The sequence below is a fragment of the Coenobita brevimanus genome, chromosome 58 (assembly GCF_032717465.1).
Source record: "Coenobita brevimanus isolate Jiangsu-jjx chromosome 58, ASM3271746v2, whole genome shotgun sequence".
In the NCBI taxonomy this organism is placed as follows: domain Eukaryota; kingdom Metazoa; phylum Arthropoda; class Malacostraca; order Decapoda; family Coenobitidae; genus Coenobita; species Coenobita brevimanus.
The window spans coordinates 29,627,144-29,647,463 of NC_137011.1; the positions used below are offsets into that span (position 1 = coordinate 29,627,144).

A 20,320-nucleotide genomic window follows, 5' to 3' on the forward strand; every position below is an offset into this window, starting at 1 on the left:
ACAGGAGAGAGAGAGAGGTTTTGGAATGACCTGGATGAAGCAGTGGGAGAAATGCCCAGGAGCTATAAAGTGATCGTATTGGGCGATATGAATGGAAGAGCAGGCACTAGTTCTGAGGATGGACATAATGGGCTGTAATGGAGTACCAAGTGAAAATGATAATGGGAAGTGACCGAAGAATGTGTGTCTGGAAAGGAGGTAGTGCATTTGTAACTCATATTTCAAAAACAAAGATGCACATAAATATACATGGTATAAAGGGAACAGGGATCGGGTTGAAAGGAGGCTGATTGACTATGTGCTCGCAGAGAGGTCGATGCTGAGAATGGTTGCTGATATGAAGGCCGTGAGAGGACAATGTGGAGGTCTGTCAGATCGTGGTATGCAAGATCAAGCTGTGAGGAGTATGGTGAACCAGGAGAGGAGCAGTCAGGGAGAAAGACTGAAAGTCGAGAAGTTGAGGATCAAAGAAATGGCAGATGAATACAGGACCAACGTAGAGGAGGAGTTGGAATCAGTGAATTGGAATGAGATGGATCTGGACAGCCAGTGGAATGAATATAGGGATTGCTTCGTTAGGAATGTTAAAACAGTGTGTGGCGTGGCAAGAGTAACAACAAGGAAGAAAAGTACAGCATGGTGGGACGTAGAGGTTAAGAGAGCAGTGGAGGACGAGAGGAAGAAGTGGCTAGAGTGGTTATAGAACAGAGATTCAACTGAAATAAGAACTGAATATACTGAGAGCAAGAAGCATGTAAAGAGACTAGTGAAGAAGAAAAAGAATGAAGTAAATGATGATCCAGGAGGAAAAATGAATGCAAACTACTCTGAAAATAGGAAGTTATTCTGGAAAGAGGTGCAGAAATGTACAAGTGACAGCAGAAAGAAATATGAAAGTGTGAAGGATGTAAGTGGTAGATTATTAAGCCATGGGGATGAAGGACCAGATGGAGATATTATTTTGAAAGCCTGATGAATGGGAATAGAAAAGCAGAGCAGTTGTAAACATGATTGGCTTTGGGGGTGTGCAGAGAAGAAATGAAGTACCAGGAAACGTGACACAAGCACTGGTGAAGAACGCCATGAAGCGGCTGAAAAATGGGAATGCAGCTGGGGTTGATGAGGTGTATGTAGAGATGATTAAGTGTTGTGGAGAAAGCAGAATGAAGTGCTTGTTGGAGATATGTAAGAAGCCATGGATGAGTGAAACTGTGCCAGCAGAGTAAAAAAAGGCTGTGACTGTACCCGTGTACAAAAATAAAAGTGAGTGAAGTGAGTGCAAGAATCATCATGCCATAAGTTTATTGAGTGTTGTAGGGAAGGTATATGGAAGAATTATTATAAAGAAAGTAAGAGAGAGATATTAGAAGTCCTAGTGTGTGATGAACAGGATGGCATTAGGAGTGGCAGAGGATGTGTGGATCAAATATTTGCAGTGAGACATATAATGGAGACGGCTTGTGAGAACTATAAGGTGTTTATGGCGCTTATGGATCTGGAAAAAGCATACAACAAACTAGACAGAGAAGGATTGTGGAAGGTTTTGCACATGTGCGGTGTAAATGGAAAGCTGCTAGGTGCCATCAAGAGCTTTTATGATGGTAGTGAGGCATGCATATGGGTAAATATGCATCTAAGTGAATGGTTCAAGATCAATGTGGGCGTGCGACAAGGTCGTGTGATGTCCCCATGGTTGTTCAATACCTATATGGATGGGGTGATGAAAGAAGTAAAAATACAAGTAATGGAGAGAGGGATGGCAATGGTAATGAATGGTGATGGAAGGAATATCCCAAATTCGCTGTATGCTGATGATGCAGTGCTCCTTGCAAATACCGGACAAGAACTTGGTACACTATAGGCTTTCTATTTTATGAAGGAAGTTTGGGGGGCTGCCTAAGACCTCACACCACTAGCTCAGTTGCCACATCACCACCACCACACACATGTAATTACTCCTGCTCACCTCTCTCTCTCTCTCTCTCTCTCTCCTATTTTAAGTTAGTAACTACTTATAAATGAACTTTAAATACTCTGTATAGATGTAATTAAAAAAAAAGCTATAGTATACTATAAATCCCATTAGACTTGTCAGCGTTGCTTTTGCGACGTTGTCAAGTACAGTGACACGAGAGATAGCCATGCATGTGCGGGTCATACTTGGTCAGTCTCCCGCCACGGAAGCTTGCCCTTCAAAAGTCAAAACAAGAGAAAAAAATAAAAATAAAATTACAAGTAGTTAATATTAATATGAAAGAGAGAGAGAGAGAGAGAGAGAGAGAGAGAGAGAGAGAGGAGCACGTGTGTGGCGGCGATGTGGCAACAGAGCTAGCGGTGTGAGGTCTTAGGAGGCCCCACCCAAACTGCCTTCATAAAATAGGAAGGCTATAGTGCTGAGTTCTGCTGAAGTCTGTGAGTGTCATGCCTTGAAAGTAAATGTAGAAAAGAGTAAAGTGATGGTAATCAAGAGACAAGGTGACTCCCAGTGTGATGTTACAATGAATGGGGAGACAAATTGGTAAGAGTTCGCATACCTGGGTACAGTGACAGAAAAGAGAGGAAAATGTGCAAAACAAATGGAAAGTAGAGTGACACAAGGAAGGAAGGTGGCTGGTGCTGTGATGACCTTGATAACAAACAGAAGCATGAGTGCTGCAGCAGCACCAGGCTTTCATGAAGGTGTGATAGTGCTAACTTTAACATATGGATGTGAGACTACGGTGTGGCATGAAAATGAAAAGTCAAGAGTGAGAGCAGTGGAGATGGTACTGCTGAGGAATGTATGTGGAGTACTGAGAGTGGATAGGATACGAAATAATGTGATTCGTTAAAGATGCGGAGTGAGGAAGTCTGTGGACATAAGAATCAAAGACAAAGTACTGAGATGGTATGGTCATGTGGAATGATTGGATAACAAAAGAGTGGTGAAAAAGGTACATCTGAATGAATCTGAAGGAGGGAGGAGGTGAGGTAGGCAAAGGAGAAGGTGGATGAGTGTGTGAGGAAGGATGTCAGTGAGGCTAGGGGACTGACAAGAGATAGAGCTGGATGGACGAAAGTTGTGAGAAGAAGTGCATGATCAGGGATTTGGCACCCCTTTATACCATGCCAGCATTCGGACTGACTCTATCAGATATGTTTATGTGAAGCTACAGACTGTGGTGAAAGTTTTTGGTGTATCAGAAACAGCCAGGATTCCGGGGTTTTGAATGACGAGTGAATGGAAGCGTGGCCCATTGGAATGGGCAAACTTGGGCAGTCTGGATGTTGCTACTCCTCACCCTGCCCTAGGGTGGGAAAGGAGGTCTGGATGATGATGATGATGATGATGATGATGACAAATATTTATCTCTACAGCTGTGCTTGACACTGCCATCTACATATGAGGCCATTAGAGGGAAAACCAAGTAAGCACCAAAAAAAGAAAACAGAAAAAAACACTGTTAAAGTTTGTGTACTTTAAATGACATAACTTTTCAACCAATGAAGATATTCTGCTCTTGTTTTTTTTTCCATGTAGCCTAATTCATCTACTTTTCCGTAATGATACCCAGACACTGATAATTAGTGGTACAGTATTTTAAATGAAAAAATTCAATAACATCTTCTTTCTCCTCTTGTTAGACAACAATCGATGACAAAGTAGCAGTACTTTTACCCATAATATGTGTTATTGTAGGTCAGTTATAAGATATTGAGACTGAAAATATGTCAGTAGGTAAGTAAGGACATGTGCCTTTATGGTGGTGTCATAAAAAAAAGCTTGGTGGTATGCGTCGAGCCACTCGATTGGCGCGTCTTGCAGCCACCTCCTGCTGTGTGGCGCTTGCCTGGTTTTCCCTCTCACTCTTAGCCTCACATACATGCGGGTTACAATAAGTGCGTGTTTTGACATGAATATTATGATAAAATCGCCTTAACTCAAGTAGGAAAACAGGACATGATGTTGGTTACCAAGGATGCAGTACTTGGGAGAAGAAAATACTAAGCCAAAATGGACCTAATGGTAATGTCATGGAGTGGTTGGCTATCAATAGCAGTACGGTCGTTCACAGCCCTTTAAAAATCATAATTTTCAACCATCTTAGGGACAACTTTTTCACTTAAACCCTTGTCGTAGTGGTAGAAGAGGATTTGGGGAATAAAGTGGTATACTGTATGTAACTCCATTTCTGGCCGGGGTGGCGCTTACCTGGTTTTCCCTCCAAGCGCATCATATATATTAAAGCTTCACATTGTCATCAACATATACCTTACATTCTCCCAGTTTCCTGATGATTATATTCAGCTTTAAAGGGAGATTTTGCAGGGGAATATAACAGTGTTTATTAGCCCACTCATAATCACATGTGGTGCTGGAGAGGGACACCTTCATGTGGTGGCACCAATATGACTGGGCAGTGGAGATGTCTGGTTACACATATGAGTCTCAATCTCCTCCCTGTTACCCAGGAGGAGGATGGTGGACTGCATCTTTTGCCTGCTGTCCACCAGGTTCCAGTGCAAATGAGCATGCAGTTGCAAACTACTACTCCTACTATCACATGTCTATCATTAGTGAAAACTAATCATTTGGAATTATGAAGACTAAAATATAAAACATATCAGATTTAAAGGGTTATATATCATAACAATCATGTTACAGTATTACTTGCCATTTCAACTGCTTTATTGCTTACAATTACAGCTGTTCGTCTTTATATGCTGTACATATATTCCATCCATCCATCATTCAATCCTACATTGCCCCATGGGGAGCGTAGGAGCCCTGGGCTAGGCAGCTGGTCCTGACATTTAAGATGAGAGTGACCAGCCTCACTCATCCCTGAGTGGCATTACATAAGCAATCAACCCCAACCACCCCTTGGATATAAACCTTCACTGACTCAATCCCATTGGAGCACAATAATTACCCACTAAACCACCCGGTGCCAAAATTTGGTTATATGGTTACCACGCAGGGTAGTTAATGGCTTCCTTGTGTACAGGAAACCATTTGGCTTGTCACTCAGTGTAGAGTCGCCCACAGGCAGAAGGAAGAGGAAAGAATGAAAGACAGAAGAGGGAGTGTAAAGTTAGCCATAGGCAGAAGGACAGGGAAAGAATGAAGGAAAGGAAGACAGAAGAGGATGGAAGGAAAGAAGGATGGAGGAGAGGAAAGGGCAGACACCCGACAGCAACATTACATATTCATAACCAAATAAATGAACCCAGCTTCCACTTAAAGGAATCCCCATATTGAGGTTGGCCAAGGTGCAGCTGATGCATTTATGGACTGGAACCTTAACCAAGTGCCAAAACCAGCTAGTTTCTTCCCTACAGTTCCTAGAAAGAGCCGGGAAAAAAAAAAAAAAAAATCACTGGTATGTAATAAGAATTGTCACACTGCTCAGAGTCTCTGCTTAAACTTCTTAAATTGTTAAATACTTTACTGCAGTGTTCTCCTGTTTTTATTTTTGGCAAGTTATCAGCTCAAGGCAAAGCTTTTCACCTCTAAGCCACCACCAGTGAGATGTTTCAAATTCTATAAGTAACAATTAATTGGTGTCATTCATTCATTCATTCATCATCTAATCCTATGTTGCTCCATGAGGAGCGTAGGTGCCCGGGGCTAGGCAAGTTGGTCCTGACAGTTAAGATGAAAGTGACCAGCCTCACTCATCCCTGAATGGCATTACATGAGCAATATACCCAAACCACCTCTTGGACATAAACCTGCACTGGCCCAATCTGATTGGAGTGCCTTATTAATACCCACTAAACCACTAGGAGCCACAATTTGGTTAAATGGTCACCACCCAGCATAGTTAATGGTTTCCTGGTAGGGGAGGAAACCATTTGGCTTGTCACTCAGTGTAGAGTAACCCGTAGACAGAAGGAAGAGGAAAGAATGAAGGAAAGAAGGACAGAAGAGGAAGGACGGTAAAACGGAAGGAAGAGTGGCAAGGGCAGTCACACGAGAGCAGCACTACAATGAGTGATTGGATGGTGAGGGCCCTCACCTACCACTAACAAGGGCAAATATACCTTTGTAGGCATAGAGGTGAGGGTGGACGGGATGCCTCCTTCGCCACACTATGTGATGCTCCCGCTCAATGAAGGGTCGCCAGGACTCATACTCCCTATCCTCACTGGTGTAACCCACGCTGCCACCACACACACAGTACTCCACATTACTCATCTGATATAAAAAAAATGAGAATACTTAGGGATGAAAATAATTTACAAAAATTTTATTTACCTTGTACATTATCTGCTAAATTAGCAGGGTTAGGTGCAATCTTAAGTAACCTCTACATTACTAGAGATCATTCCTAAATTTAAGAAAATTATCTGGCAACAGAAAGAATTTGTTAAAATGGACATCATTTGGCTCAACACGTTAAAGGATGCACTCACTGCAAAAAAACATTAATAAGGGTATGTAAAGCTGCTACCCAAGAGCCAAAAAGTCCTCCAGATCTTCAAAACACATCACACTTTAATTCAGTCCTTATAAAAAGTGGGGAATTATATGCATACAGTATATTACCATGATACACTTTTTCTTTTTTTTTAATCATAATCATATTGCAATAGTTCTATAGACTAGTCACTATTCAGTCAATACCAATCGGTAGACAGGTGGCCTGCAGTCCTAACAGACCCAGGTTCAAATCCATGCTGGGGCTGGGAACAGTTTAAGGATTTGGATTTCATGAAATCAGATCTTACTGATCTACCAGAAGACCCGCCGACATGTCATAAAAATATCCCCACTAATACTATTACACCAGTCCTATATGAGACAGCCCTAGCATGTATTCAATATGGATGGTGGGTATTAGTGCCGAAGTGGTGACATGTAGAGAGGTGTATGGTATGGAGGACTACTAGGCCTTGAGAGCAGGCTGTGAAGCCTATGCCCAGAGTCGGACACATAAAGAAAAAAAAAAAAACTTCTGGTTGTTCTGTAAAATCATTTAACAAGTCCTATTGATGTTTATCATATGTGGAAAGCATGGAAAATGGGAGACTGATATCAGCAAGGTGGAGGGAGGAGAGGGATATCAAGGATGAAATGGAGAGATGGGGCAGAGAACTACATGAAAGAGAGAGAGAGAGAGAGAGAGAGAGAGAATGTTGATGAGAGGATGTTGATGAGAGGACATATTGATGTCAGTGGATTAAGGAATTTGGCTACAGACCCTGATGATTTTTTTTTTTTTTTTTTTTTTAAATTTTATTCTTGTTAGCTCCAGACAAATGTACACTTGGATATCTTTTCAAATTGAAGAGGTTATGGTCTTTACTCACCCCTTCACTACACGACACCTCCCCAAGGCTAAATAAAACTGTCTTGAAACAGCAAAAATAAATCAATGAAACACATCACTGGAATAAGTAGTTAATATTATGTATGATTTGGGGAGACATCATTTAAAATTCAGCCAGCAGTGTGGAATTAATCTGGAGTGCAGGTAACATGTAGGACAATAGTAGTAGGTGCAATACCACGTGGCTCGTCCAAATGTGAAAACGGTTGATTGTAGGCATAAGCTGCCCTTCTGCAATCTACCATTCTCCATTTAGGAGATACAGAGGAGACTGAGTGATGTTTATGTAACCAGGGTGATCCACTGATCTTTCTGTATCATTAACTACACTATGTAATGTGGGATGATGATGATGATGATGATGCTCTGGTCCTTCCTGGGAACCCCCAGACAGGGCATGGCTGTGACAAAAGCACCTCCAAGCTACCTTAACCTCACACAATTTTCTCACTCATTCAAACACTCTTCTTCTTCCTACTCTTTCTCTAATGTACTATTCCACTCTTTTTCCACACCACATAAGGTCTGCCACTACCAACAATGCCCAATGCATCACCTTCCCACACTTTCTTTGGCATCCAATCTATGTGCATTCTTTGTACACATCCATACTATCTATCTATCTATCTATTGCCAGACGCCTCAATCCCGTTTGGGGTGGCCACAAACAAATCGCCTCCAAGTCGCCCTGTCCCCCGCCATTTCACTCCCCTGCTCCCAACTCACACCCCCCTCTCTCATAGACCTCTCCACCCCATCTCTCCATCTCATCCTCGGCCTCCCCCTCCCTCTTTCCCCCTCCACCTCACTCACATACACTCTCTTCGTCAGTCTTTCACCCTCCATCCTCTCCACATGGCCAAACCACCTCAGTGTGTTCCTCATAACGCTTCCTATCACATCAACATCCACACCACAACGCTCCTTTATATCCTCATTCGTCAGCCTGTCTCTCCACGTGACTCCACAGGCTCCTCTTAAATAACTCATTTCCACTGCTCTCACTCTTGACTTGTGTCCTTCCAACAACGTGCACGGTTCACTTCCATACGTTAGAGTTGGTATCACAATACTGTCATGTAGTAACTTTTTCACTTCCATGCTCACTTCCCTGTTTCTTATCACTGCTTTCAAAGAACCAGCAACCTTTCTTCCCTGCTGTACCCTTTCACACACTTCACCCTCCAAACCTCCATCCTTACTCATCACACTACCCAAGTACTTAAACGTACTCACATTTTCCAATTCCTCACCATCCAACCTCGCTGTACATTCACTGACTTCACCTCTCTCAAAGACCATCACTTTACTCTTCCCTACATTCACCTTTAGATTCCGTTTCTTACACACTCTCCCAAACTCATCCACCAAGCCTTGCAGCTCCCCTTCATCTTCACTCAACAACACAGTATCATCTGCAAACAACAGCACAGGGAGTTTCCAAACACTACCCTCTCTCACCAGGGCCACTCCAACATCCACTACCCTACCTTGTACCTCTTTTATTACCCCATCCATGTACAGATTGAACAACCATGGAGACATGACACATCCCTGTTTCAACCCAACTTTCAAAGAGAAAAATTCACTTAGTTCACCATCCACACACACTGCAGCCTTCGCACCATCGTACATACTCTTCACAGCATTCAACAACTTCCCATCTATTCCATATATTCTTAACACTTTCCACAATCCTAGTCTATCCACCCTGTCATATGCTTTCTCCAAATCCATGAAAGCCGCATACAACTTCTTTCCCTTCTCTAGAAACTTTTCCACTAAAGATCTGAGAATGAATATCTGATCTACACAACCTCTTCCCTTCCTAAAGCCTCCCTGTTCTTCTCCAACTAATTCCTCTGTTCTTTCTCTAACTCTGTCAATAAGAATCCTACCATACACTTTTCCTATTATACTAAGAAGACAAATGCCCCTATGATTACCACACACTTCTTTTTCCCCTTTTCCTTTGTACAAGGGAATAATTATACCTGACTTCCAATCCTCCGGGACTCTACCTTCCTCCCAGGCCAATCTGCACATCTTCCACATCCATTCTACTACTATCTCTCCCCCATGCTTCAGCATTTCACCACCCACTCCATCAATTCCTGGGGCTTTCCCTGATTTAACTTTCTTCATTGCTTCCACAACTTCTATCCTACTGATTTCTTCCTGTCTTCTCACCTCCCTCCTTCTCCCAGCCATTCCCCAGCCACTTATACTACGTTACTTCCATCCTCCACGTTCAACAATTCCTTAAAGTGTTCTCTCCATCTGCTCACTTTTTCTCCCTTCTCCACTAGTAATCTACCATTTTTATCTTTCACTCCCCTGCTAACTTCACTGCCACCCTGTCTTACTCTTTTCACCTCTCTCCAGAACATTTTCTTACAGTCCCTCCACTTTACACTCAAATTCCTTCCAAATTCCTCATCCACTCTCTTCTTACTCTCTCTTACTAATCTTTTCACCTCTCTCTTTCTTTCTACATATAACACTCTCTTCCGCCTCTCAACCTCTTCCACACCCCTATTCCTCATCCATTCATTGTATGCTTTCTTCTTTTGTGCCACAGCCTGTTTCACCTCTTCAGTCCACCACGCTGTTCCTTGCACCCCCCTCCGTCTTCTCTTCCTTCCACACACCACATCACATGCTGCACATATTTCTTCTGTAAATATTCTACACACACCTTCCACGTCTCCCATCTGCTCCAATTCATATTTGCCCAATCGTTCCTCCACTTCTCTCTTATACTCTGCCTTTTTCTCATCCTCTTGTAACCTTTCCACTCTCCTTGCAACTACTCCTTCCTCTCGTCTTTCCCTTCTTCTGTTCCTCCATCTTACTTGAACTTTAATTCTGGCCACCACCAAGTAGTGGTCAGAAAGTCCACTCCCCCAACCTCTATAAACTCTTGCATCCAATATACATCTTCGCATCCTTTCATCCACACACACATAATCAATCATTGCCTTCCTTTCATTCAGTTCACCACCCACCCTTCTCATCACTCGCCATGTATACCTGTGGATCATTTTATGCCTGAAGAGGGTATTGGCTATCACCAACCCCTCCCAGCACAAATGTCCACTAACGCACTGCCATTCTCATCTATCTCAGCAGGCACACCCCACTCACCAACTATTCCATCCACCTTCACATTCCCAACTTTACCATTCATATCACCAATCAAAAACACTCTCTCATTCCTTCCAAACTTTTCCATGCACACTTCTACATTTGTCCAGAACTCTTCTCTCACTCTTCTAGCACGATCTTGCGTTGGTGCATACACACACACAATCGCCCACATTTGTATTCCAACTTTCAACTTTACCCACACAATCCTTGATCCAACTGATCCATACTGTCTTATGCTCCTCTTCCATCTTTTACTCACAACTATACAAACCCCTTCCTTTGCCCTCTCATTCTCACCTACTCCTGCACATATACCCCATCCATACTCCCATTCTCTCACACTTTCTCCTCTCCATTTTGTTTCAGTTATTCCACATACATCCATACCATCTCAGTTTATTCCTCTTCGACCACCCCTTACGGGATTATGGTGTCTGGCAATAGATAGATAGATCAACTCAACAACTGCACACCTCAAACCTATACCTACTTCCTCCATTCCATAATGCCCATAAACTTCACTATAGTATTTCTTATACCCTCCATCCTCCCTATGCCTGTAGCTGTTCTATGAAATGCAATTTCAAAACATTGAAACCTACACAGCTCTCTCTCATTTAATGTCCTGATTTCACTTTCACACAAATGTGCAGACAGTAAGACACTCACATGCAGGGTTCTCTTAACCTCTGTACTCAACCAATGTGCAGGCTCATCACATCTGACAATTACAGGCTCTCCAAAAATGACCATAAAAAATAGGGTCTTACTTATACTTTCATTTTTTCGGCTTTAATAATATAGCTGTGGGAAATAGTCAAAGCCTGCTGCTAGCAGTACTGATTGCAGTGTTATGAATGGATTGCAAGCCAAGTGTTATTTGATTATAAATAAGGTGCACCATTTGACTGAGCATTGTAGTGGACATCTGATAGCAGCATAAAGAACAAACAATCTGGCCAAATAATCCACTAGGATAGAACATGTTCTCACTAACTGATATCCAGTCAAGTTCTCAGCCTGAGTGATGATTCACACAATTGGTTACAGAGCTTGTACCCACATTTTCCTCTTACAGCACCTCTCTAGATGAACAGTAGCCAACCACCTACAATACTAAAGTACCAAAGATATCCAGTATGTATGTATGTACTTAGCCGACATGTATTATGCGTAAAGGAAATTACCTGATCAGAAAGTATCAGTAAACTACAGCTTAACAGTGCCATTATATCTCATTCACCTTACCTATGCAGAGATTTATATAATCTTGCATCTTATTTCTCACACAGCAGATTAACAGGAGAATGAGACAATACTATGACAACATCCTTTCCATTACATGTGTGTGTGTGTGTGTGTGTGTGTGTGTGTGTATGTAGCATCATTATCATCATCATCATCATCATCTGCACCTCCTTTCCCACCCTAGGACATGGTGAGGAGTAGCAACGTCCAGACAGCCAAAGTTTGCCCAGTTCAATGGGCCATGCTTCCATTCACTCATCATTCAAGCCCTTGAAATCCTGCCTTCATCAAACAGGCCAAAAAAATTTCACCATGTTCATTAGTTTCACATACACCTATCTGATAGCAACATAATCTAATTTTAATCCTTAGTTACAGATAAGCATTGAGAAGGGCTGCCAATTCCAGGCCACGTTACCGGTGACAGGGTAAAGGCACAAAAAACATAAATTTGTTTGGAATGATTGATGCACTAGCATACCTGTTGGTCGATGACCTGTCTTTTGCCACAGTTGTTACACTGGATGGTGGCATGGCACAGCTCACCCACACTGTCCAGGTCATTGCTGCCCCTACATATGCACACAAAATAAAACAAACATTAGCTTTTAAACAACAGGAAATAATTATTACAACAGCTATTTCATTAAAAAGGGTTAAACAGAAGTATGAGTACCAGTACCAGTACATCAATTCTTTGCATAATACTGTATCACCAAACTGGTGAAAATTATCATAACAATCCTACTGTCTTACAGATGGGTTGATGGAAATTTAATTAAAAGGAAAAAAAAATGCAAAACTGCTGAGCATTAATGAACATTCAGAGATGACTTACCCCTCTAGTATGCCAATGACCTAATGCTTTTAGCAGGCAAATACAAAGTATGAGGTCTGTTCAGAAAGGATCCGACCTTAGGCTCTTAAAAAATACAGTAAATAGCTAACCTGATGAGCTAGGACATTAGTCCCTCCTCAAAGCAGGCCCTTTCTGACTTGATACACACATAGCCCAGCATTCCTTCCACTGCCAGAAACATTTTTCAAAGTTGGTTTTCAATATCTCTGCAGGTACTTTGTTGCATTCGTCGTGATCTCTTCTCTCATCACAAATCAGGAACCCTTCAGTGAAGTTTTGTGCTTGGGGAATAACGAAAAGTCAAAAAGAGCCACATCTGGTGAGCAGAGATCCTACCAGACCTGTAGGATGCTAAGCTTGGCCAAAAATTCCTGAATCAGCTGAGACGAATAAGCAGGGGCATCGTCATGATGCAGCTTCCTACCTGCTGCTTTCCAAAGGTCTGGTCTCTTCCACCGAACTGTGTCATGAAGATGACGGATAACGTTGTGGTAGTAATATCTGCTGACAGTCTGATTCTGGTGCATATTCGTGTTGCACAACACCACGGTAGCCAAAAAAACTGTCAACCAGCGAGTGTATTTCATCTTGCTGTGGACCTGTCATGGTTTTTTCGACCCGCGCGACTCTGCATATTTCCACTGGGACGAATGTGCTTTGGTTTCTAGGTCGTATCCGTACACCCAAGTCTTATCTCCAGTGATAACAGTCTTCAGAATGTCTGGATCACCATCTGCACACACTAACATATCTTAAACAACGTTCATACGAGATTATGACAAATGCTATGAAGTACTTGCCGGATACCGAAAACCGACTTGTACAATATTTCAGGCAGTGGAAAGAATGCTGGCCTACATGTGTCAAGCCAGAAGAGGAATACTTTCAGGGTGATTAGTGTCCAAGCTTAACAGGTTAGCCATTTATTTATTTATTTATTTTTAGCCTAAGGTCAGATACTTTCTGAACAGACCTTACATGGAAGGACAGATTGGAAGCAAGAGGCTTTTGAATGAATGTTCAGAAAACAAAGGTGCTAGTCAGTGGCCGTGGGTAAGGAGATTTCTGTAAAAGTTTAGGTACTAATTCAAAACTGTGTATACACTGTAACCAATGGGTACACGAGAGATACAGTACAGTACAAAGCTTTTTCATTATACATGAAGTTAGTTTTTGCAACTCACTGTCCACAGTAAAGAGGACAGAACAGAAGGTTGTATTAGTTAAGTGTGATGATGAGCTTGCATTTCGGAAGATAATACAGTATTAACTGCTACTGGTACAGAGTTGAGAGGTAGACTACGTCATATTTTATCATATAGTAAGGTCCTGTGTAAAGGTATGCTTAAGTTATACAGACACATGTAGAGACTGAGGGAAAATACCTGTGTAGAGATCTGTTTGTGTTGCAGCCTGAACACGGAATGAGGAAGAATTAGAGTATAAAAAGACAAAGGCCAAGATCTCTAAGAAACAAACTTGAAACTTGATGCTGAACTACGGAGATATAGTTGCGAGCAGATGACTCAAGGCCACCTAGTCCACCAACATGTTGGTGTTTTATCTGGTAACAGTGATGGGTATCAACTTGACCGAGATTCAGTCAGCTGTCCGGGTGAAAGAAAAAAAAAAAGAAAGAAAGAAAGAATAATAATTTGTCAATGTACAGTTCTAACTGGTCTCCAATCAGTATAATGCAAGTAAACGTATTATACTGATAATTATTAACATGTCATACACTATCTATCTATTGCCAGACGCCTTAATTCCTTATGGGGTGGCCACAAACAAATCGCCTCCACGTCACCCTGTCCCCCGCCATTTCACTGCCCTGCTCCCAACTCACACACCCCTCTCTCATATACCTCTCCACTCCATCCCTGCACCTCATCCTCGGCCTCCTCCTCCCTCTCCCCACCTCCACCTCACTCTCACACATTCTTCTCATCAGTCTCTCACCCTCCATCCTCTCCACATGGCCAAACCACCTCAGTGTGTTCCTCATAACGCTTCCTATCACATCCACATCCACACCACAATGCTCTTTTATATACTCATTTGTCAGCCTGTCTCTCCATGTGACTCCACAGGCTCCTCTTAAATAACTCATTCCATTGCTCTCACTCTTGACCTCTGTCCTTCCAACAACGTCCAAGCTTCACTTCCATAAGTTAGAGTTGGTATCACAATACTATCATGTAGTAACTTTTTCACTTCCATACTCACTTCCCTGTTTCTTATCACTGCTTCAAGGAACCAGCAACCTTTCTTCCTTATTGCACCTTTCAACCACTTCACCCTCCAAACTTACATCCTTACTCACCACACTCCCCAAGAACTTAAGCGTACTCACATTTTCCATTTCCTCACCATCCAACCCCACTGTACATTCACTGACTTCACCTCTCTCAAAGACCATCACTTTACTCTTCCCTACATTCACTTTTAGATTCCGTTTCATACGCACTCTCCCAAACTCATCCACCAAGCCTTCCCCTTCGTCTTCACTTAACAACACAGTATCATCTGCAAACAACAGTACAGGGAGTTTCCAAACACTACCCTCTCTCACTAGGGCCACTCCAACATCCACTGCCCTACCTTGCATCTCTTTTATTACCCCATCCATGTACAGATTGAACAACCATGGAGACATGACACATCCCTGTTTCAACCCAACCTTCAAAGAGAAAAATTCACTCAGTTCACCATCCACATGCACTGCAGCCTTAGCACCACAATACACACTCTTCACAGAATTCAACAACTTCCCATCTACTCCAGATATTCTTAATACTTTCCAGAGTCCTTGTCTATCCACCCTGTCATATGCTTTCTCCATATCCATGAAGGCCGCATACAACTTCTTTCCCTTCTCTAGAAACTTTTCCACGAAAGATCGAAGAATGAATATCTGATCTACACAACCTCTTCCCTTCCTAAAGCCTCCCGGTTCTTCTCCAACTAATTCCTCTATTATTTCCCTAACTCTGTCAATAAGTATCCTACCATACACTTTTCCTATTACACTAAGATGACAAATGCCCCTATGATTACCACACACTTCTTTTTCCCCTTTTCCTTTGTACAAGGGAATAATTATACCTGACTTCCAATCCTCCGGGACTCTACCTTCCTCCCAGGCCAATCTGCATATCTGCCACATCCACTCTACTGTACTACTATCTCTCCCCCATGCTTCAGCATTTCACCACACATTCCATTAATTCCTGGGGCTTTCCCCAATTTGACTTTCTTCATTGCTTCCACAACTTCTATCCTACTAATATCTTCCTGTCTTCTCACCTCCCTCCTTCTCCCAGACATTCCCCAGCCACTTATACTTGTATTACTTCCATTTTCATTGTTCAACAATTCCTTAAAGTGTTTTCTCCATCTGCTCACTTTTTCTCCCTTCTCCACTAGTAATCTACCATTTTTATCTTTCACTCCCCTACTAACTTCACTGCCACCCTGTCTTACTCTCTTCACCTCTTTCCAGAACATTTTCTTACAGTCACTCCACTTTAAACTCAAATTCCTTCCAAATTCCTCATCCACTCTCTTCTTACTCTCTCTTACTAATCTTTTCACCTCTCTCCTCCTTTCTACATATAACTCTCTCTTCCGCCTCTCAACTTCTTCCATGCCCCTATTTCTCATCCATTCATTGTATGCTTTCTTCTTTTGTGCCACAGCCTGTCTCACCTCTTCATTCCACTATGCTGTTCCTTGCACCCCCTTCCGTCTTCTCTTCACCCCACACATCACATCAGATCTATCTATCTATCTATCTATTGCCAGACGCCTCAATCCCGTTTGGGGTGGCCACAAACAAATCGCCTCCACGTCGCCCTGTCCCTCGCCATTTCACTGCCCTGCTCCCAACTCACACCCCCCTCTCTCATATACCTCTCCACCCCATCCCTCCATCTCATCCTCGGCCTCCCCCTCCCTCTTTCCCCCTCCACCTCACTCACATACACTCTCTTCTTCAGTCTTTCACCCTCCATCCTCTCCACATGGCCCAACCACCTCAGTGTGTTCCTCATAACGCTTCCTATCACATCCACATCCACACCACAACACTCCTTTATATCTTCCTTCGTCAGCCTGTCTCTCCATGTGACTCCACAGGCTCCTCTTAAATAACTCATTTCCACTGCTCTCACTCTTGACTTGTGTCCTTCCAACAACGTCCAAGCTTCACTTCCATACGTTTGAGTTGGTATCACATACTGTCATGTAGTAACTTTTTCACTTCCATGCTCACTTCCCTGTTTCTTATCATTGCTTTCAAAGAACCAGCAACCTTTCTTCCCTGCTGTACCCTTTCAAGCACTTCACCTTCCAAACCTCCATCCTTACTCATCACACTACCCACATCAGATGCTGCACATATTTCTTCTGTGAGTATCTTGCACACACCTTCCACGTCCCCCATCTTCTCCAATTCATATTTACCCAATTGTTCCTCCACTTCTCTATTATATTCTGCCATTTTGTCATCCTCTTGTAACCTTTCCACTCTCCTTGCAACTACTCCCTCCCGTCCTTCCCTTCTTCTATTTCTCCATCTTACTTGGGTTTTGATTCTGGCCACCACCAAGTAGTGGTCAGAAAGTCCACTCCCCCAACCTCTATAAGCTCTTGCATCCATTACACATCTTCGCATCCTTTCATCCACACACACATAATCAATCATTGCCTTCCTTTCATTCAGTTCACCATCCACCCTTCTCATCACTCGCCATGTATACCTGTGGATCATTTTGTGCCTGACAAGGGTATTGGCTATCACCAACCCCCACCCGACACAAATGTCCACTAACGCACTGCCATTCTCATCTATCTCAGCAGGCACACCCCTCTCATCAACCATTCCATCCACCTTCACATTCCCTACTTTACCATTCATATCACCAATCACAAACTCTCTCATTCCTTCCAAACTTTTCCATGCACACTTCCACATTTGTCCAGAACTCTTCTCTTACTCTGCTTGCACGATCTTGCGTTGGTGCATACATGCACACGATCAGCCACATTTGTATTCCAACTTTCAATCTTACCCACAACAATCCTCGAGCCAACTGTGTGTCATACACATGGTAGATATATTTATAACCATAGTATTACAACATAGGCTTCCAAGTAGTGGTGAGTTCATTCATGTGAAACACACGGGTATTGGTAGTGATTTATTTTGTTCGTCTATCGTCGTGAACCAAATGACCCTTACCAGTTTTCAAGAGATAAGCCGTAGGGTTATCAGCTTCCCTCCAACCTCACATTATTATCACAAAAATATCATCATGCCAGTCATCCCTCAATGCGAACCTCACTTCCGTCGATCTCTGAATCCGAAGCAGGTGGGAGAGTTAAAGGTTCACATCACAGTAGGCAGAACAGGGGGAAGGGGATGTGGGAGTTATAAGGAGGATGGTGGGTGAGGAAGGGAGGGACGTGGTGGGATGTCTGATGGAAGGGGTGGCGGGGTGCCATTGGTTTCCTCTTTGCCAATATATATAGTACATATATATAACTGTATTTCCAATAATTGATACAGCATAGCCAACCTTACTGCCCTGACAATAGATCTCCCACCTCCACCTTACCCTTCCTCACCCATTCTCCTCCTCACTCCCAGACCTTCCACCTCCTCCTCCCCACCCTTCCTCACCCATCGTTCTCTTCACGCCCACATCCTTCTCCTTCTCCCAACCTTCCTAACCCACCACCCTCCTCAGTCCCACCTCCTGCTTCCCCTCCTAGAACAATAACTGTGGTATGCACCTTTAACTCTCCCAGTTGCATCAGATTCGCAGGTAACAGGTTTATGTGTCTCAGGTTGACGAGACGGGGAGAGGGGCAGCACGAAATATTTGTGATCATGCTAGGTTGCAGGGAGGCTGATAACCCTACGGCATGTCTCTTGAAAACTGGTAAAGGCTGTTTGGTTCACGACGACAGACGAACAAAATAAATCACTACCGATACCCATGTGTCTCGCATGAATGAACGCACCACTATTTGGACATCTATGTTGTAATATTATGGTTATAAATATATCTTCCATGTGCACGACAAGTTAATCATTATCAATATAATACGTTTACTTGCATGATATCGATTGGAGACCAGTTAGAACTGCACACTGACAAATTATCACTGGGTTTGTTTCGCCAGAACAGCCAACTGAATCTCGGTCAAGTTCGTACCCACCACTGTTACCAGACAAAACATCAAACATGTTGGTGGACTAGGTGGCCTCGAGTCATCTGCTCGCAACTGTACCAAGTTAGGAGCTGCTATCATAAATCAAGCCTTACATATACAAGCATGGAAATTGAAGGCTCTTGCTTCTCAGTTGCCTACCCATAATGATGACAATATAAAAATCTAAACTCATCATGAGTGATACCTTAGAGACCTCTTAACCCCTGCTGGGTTGATTCTTTGTAAGGTAGTTTACCTCCCCTGAGGCACTGTTTTATAATCAATGTAAAGTGTACTGTGCCTCTTATGAGGGACCTAGAAAGTGTGCCTCATATTAGGCACCTCCCCTGAGTTGCTGTTTTATATCAAATGTAAACTGTACTCCATATGAGGCATGCAGCTTGGCCAGTACAGACCTTCATTATGCCTAGTATAAGGTATGCAGCTCGGCATGGGTTAAATGAATAAAAATTATTCAGTGAACAACACTGTAACACTGATGTCCACATACCTCTGCAGCCTCTCATCAGGTATCTTCTCTTTCTCCCAGTCAACACAATTAAGACAGAGAGCAGACAGTAGCACGCTGCGGCCACGACTCACCAACGTGCGGCGGAGGCTACCCAGCATTGACCGTGCTGCCTGTCAGTCAACAAAAGGAGGCATAAGACACCTGTGAACTTATACTTAACCACTCAACTCTGGGGACTTTATTTTGTTCTTGCAAGATTTGTAAAGTCTTTAGAACTGGGGATGTCAGATAGTCTTCATTAACCCCTTAACTGCTAAATTCCTTCTGAATGGACCTGTCAATAGACTGCAGCGTTCCTTTTAAAATCAATTATTCTATTTCAAAAGTTGCACCCTGTATTCTGTTCCAAGAACTTCATGTATTCATCCACCTCACGCTTGCGGGTTGCTAGTTAATCATTTTAGCTTTCTCCTATGTCTGCACGAACACCAGCAGGTGTGAGCAAGTACGATGGAAAGTGACAACATGGTGTCCAGAGTGTCAGGTTGGGTTATGTCTGGAAGACTGCTACCATGACTTTCACACACTTGTCAAATTCTAGAAAAGTGACTCATAAAATGTAAAAAAGTGAAAGAAACTAATTGTAAGTGTAAGTCAATAAAATATTTGGAAAATGAAAGTGTCTGGTGTAAGCTGTATAAATGTATTTCACTGAGTTTAGGATTATCTGCTATTACTAACTAGTTTTCCACTGTTCAATATAACACTATTTTATTTTATAATGTCTGTAAAATAATGATACTGAAGTGCAAAGTGACACATACACCACAGTGCAAACCTAGGTGACGCCCATAGTGGTGCATGGTGGCGAAGTGAAGGGTGGTGGGCGATGGTGGAGGTCATTAAGGACAACAGATAGCTACAGCAATGCACAAAAACACCAAAAATGATGTTGCTTCCACTGTGTCTATGACAGTGTAGGAGCATCCAGACATTCACTGACGTGCTCATTGGTAAATAGAAGGGTTTAGCTTTCTTGTGCATATGCAAGTACAG

General features: G+C 42.7%; 1 protein-coding gene across 1 annotated transcript in view; it reads right to left on the reverse strand.

The window, feature by feature from the left end:
- LOC145402551 (uncharacterized) overlaps positions 1–20,320 on the reverse strand; it is a 62,924-nt gene that overhangs the window by 34,650 nt on the left and 7,954 nt on the right. Inside the window, exons 3-5 of the mRNA XM_080274557.1 lie at positions 19,304–19,434; positions 12,196–12,286; positions 6,028–6,181 (exon numbers count right to left, since the gene is read on the reverse strand). Of these exons, the coding sequence (XP_080130683.1) occupies positions 6,028–6,181; positions 12,196–12,286; positions 19,304–19,434 (376 nt within the window). The remainder of the gene's footprint in view (positions 1–6,027; positions 6,182–12,195; positions 12,287–19,303; positions 19,435–20,320) is intronic.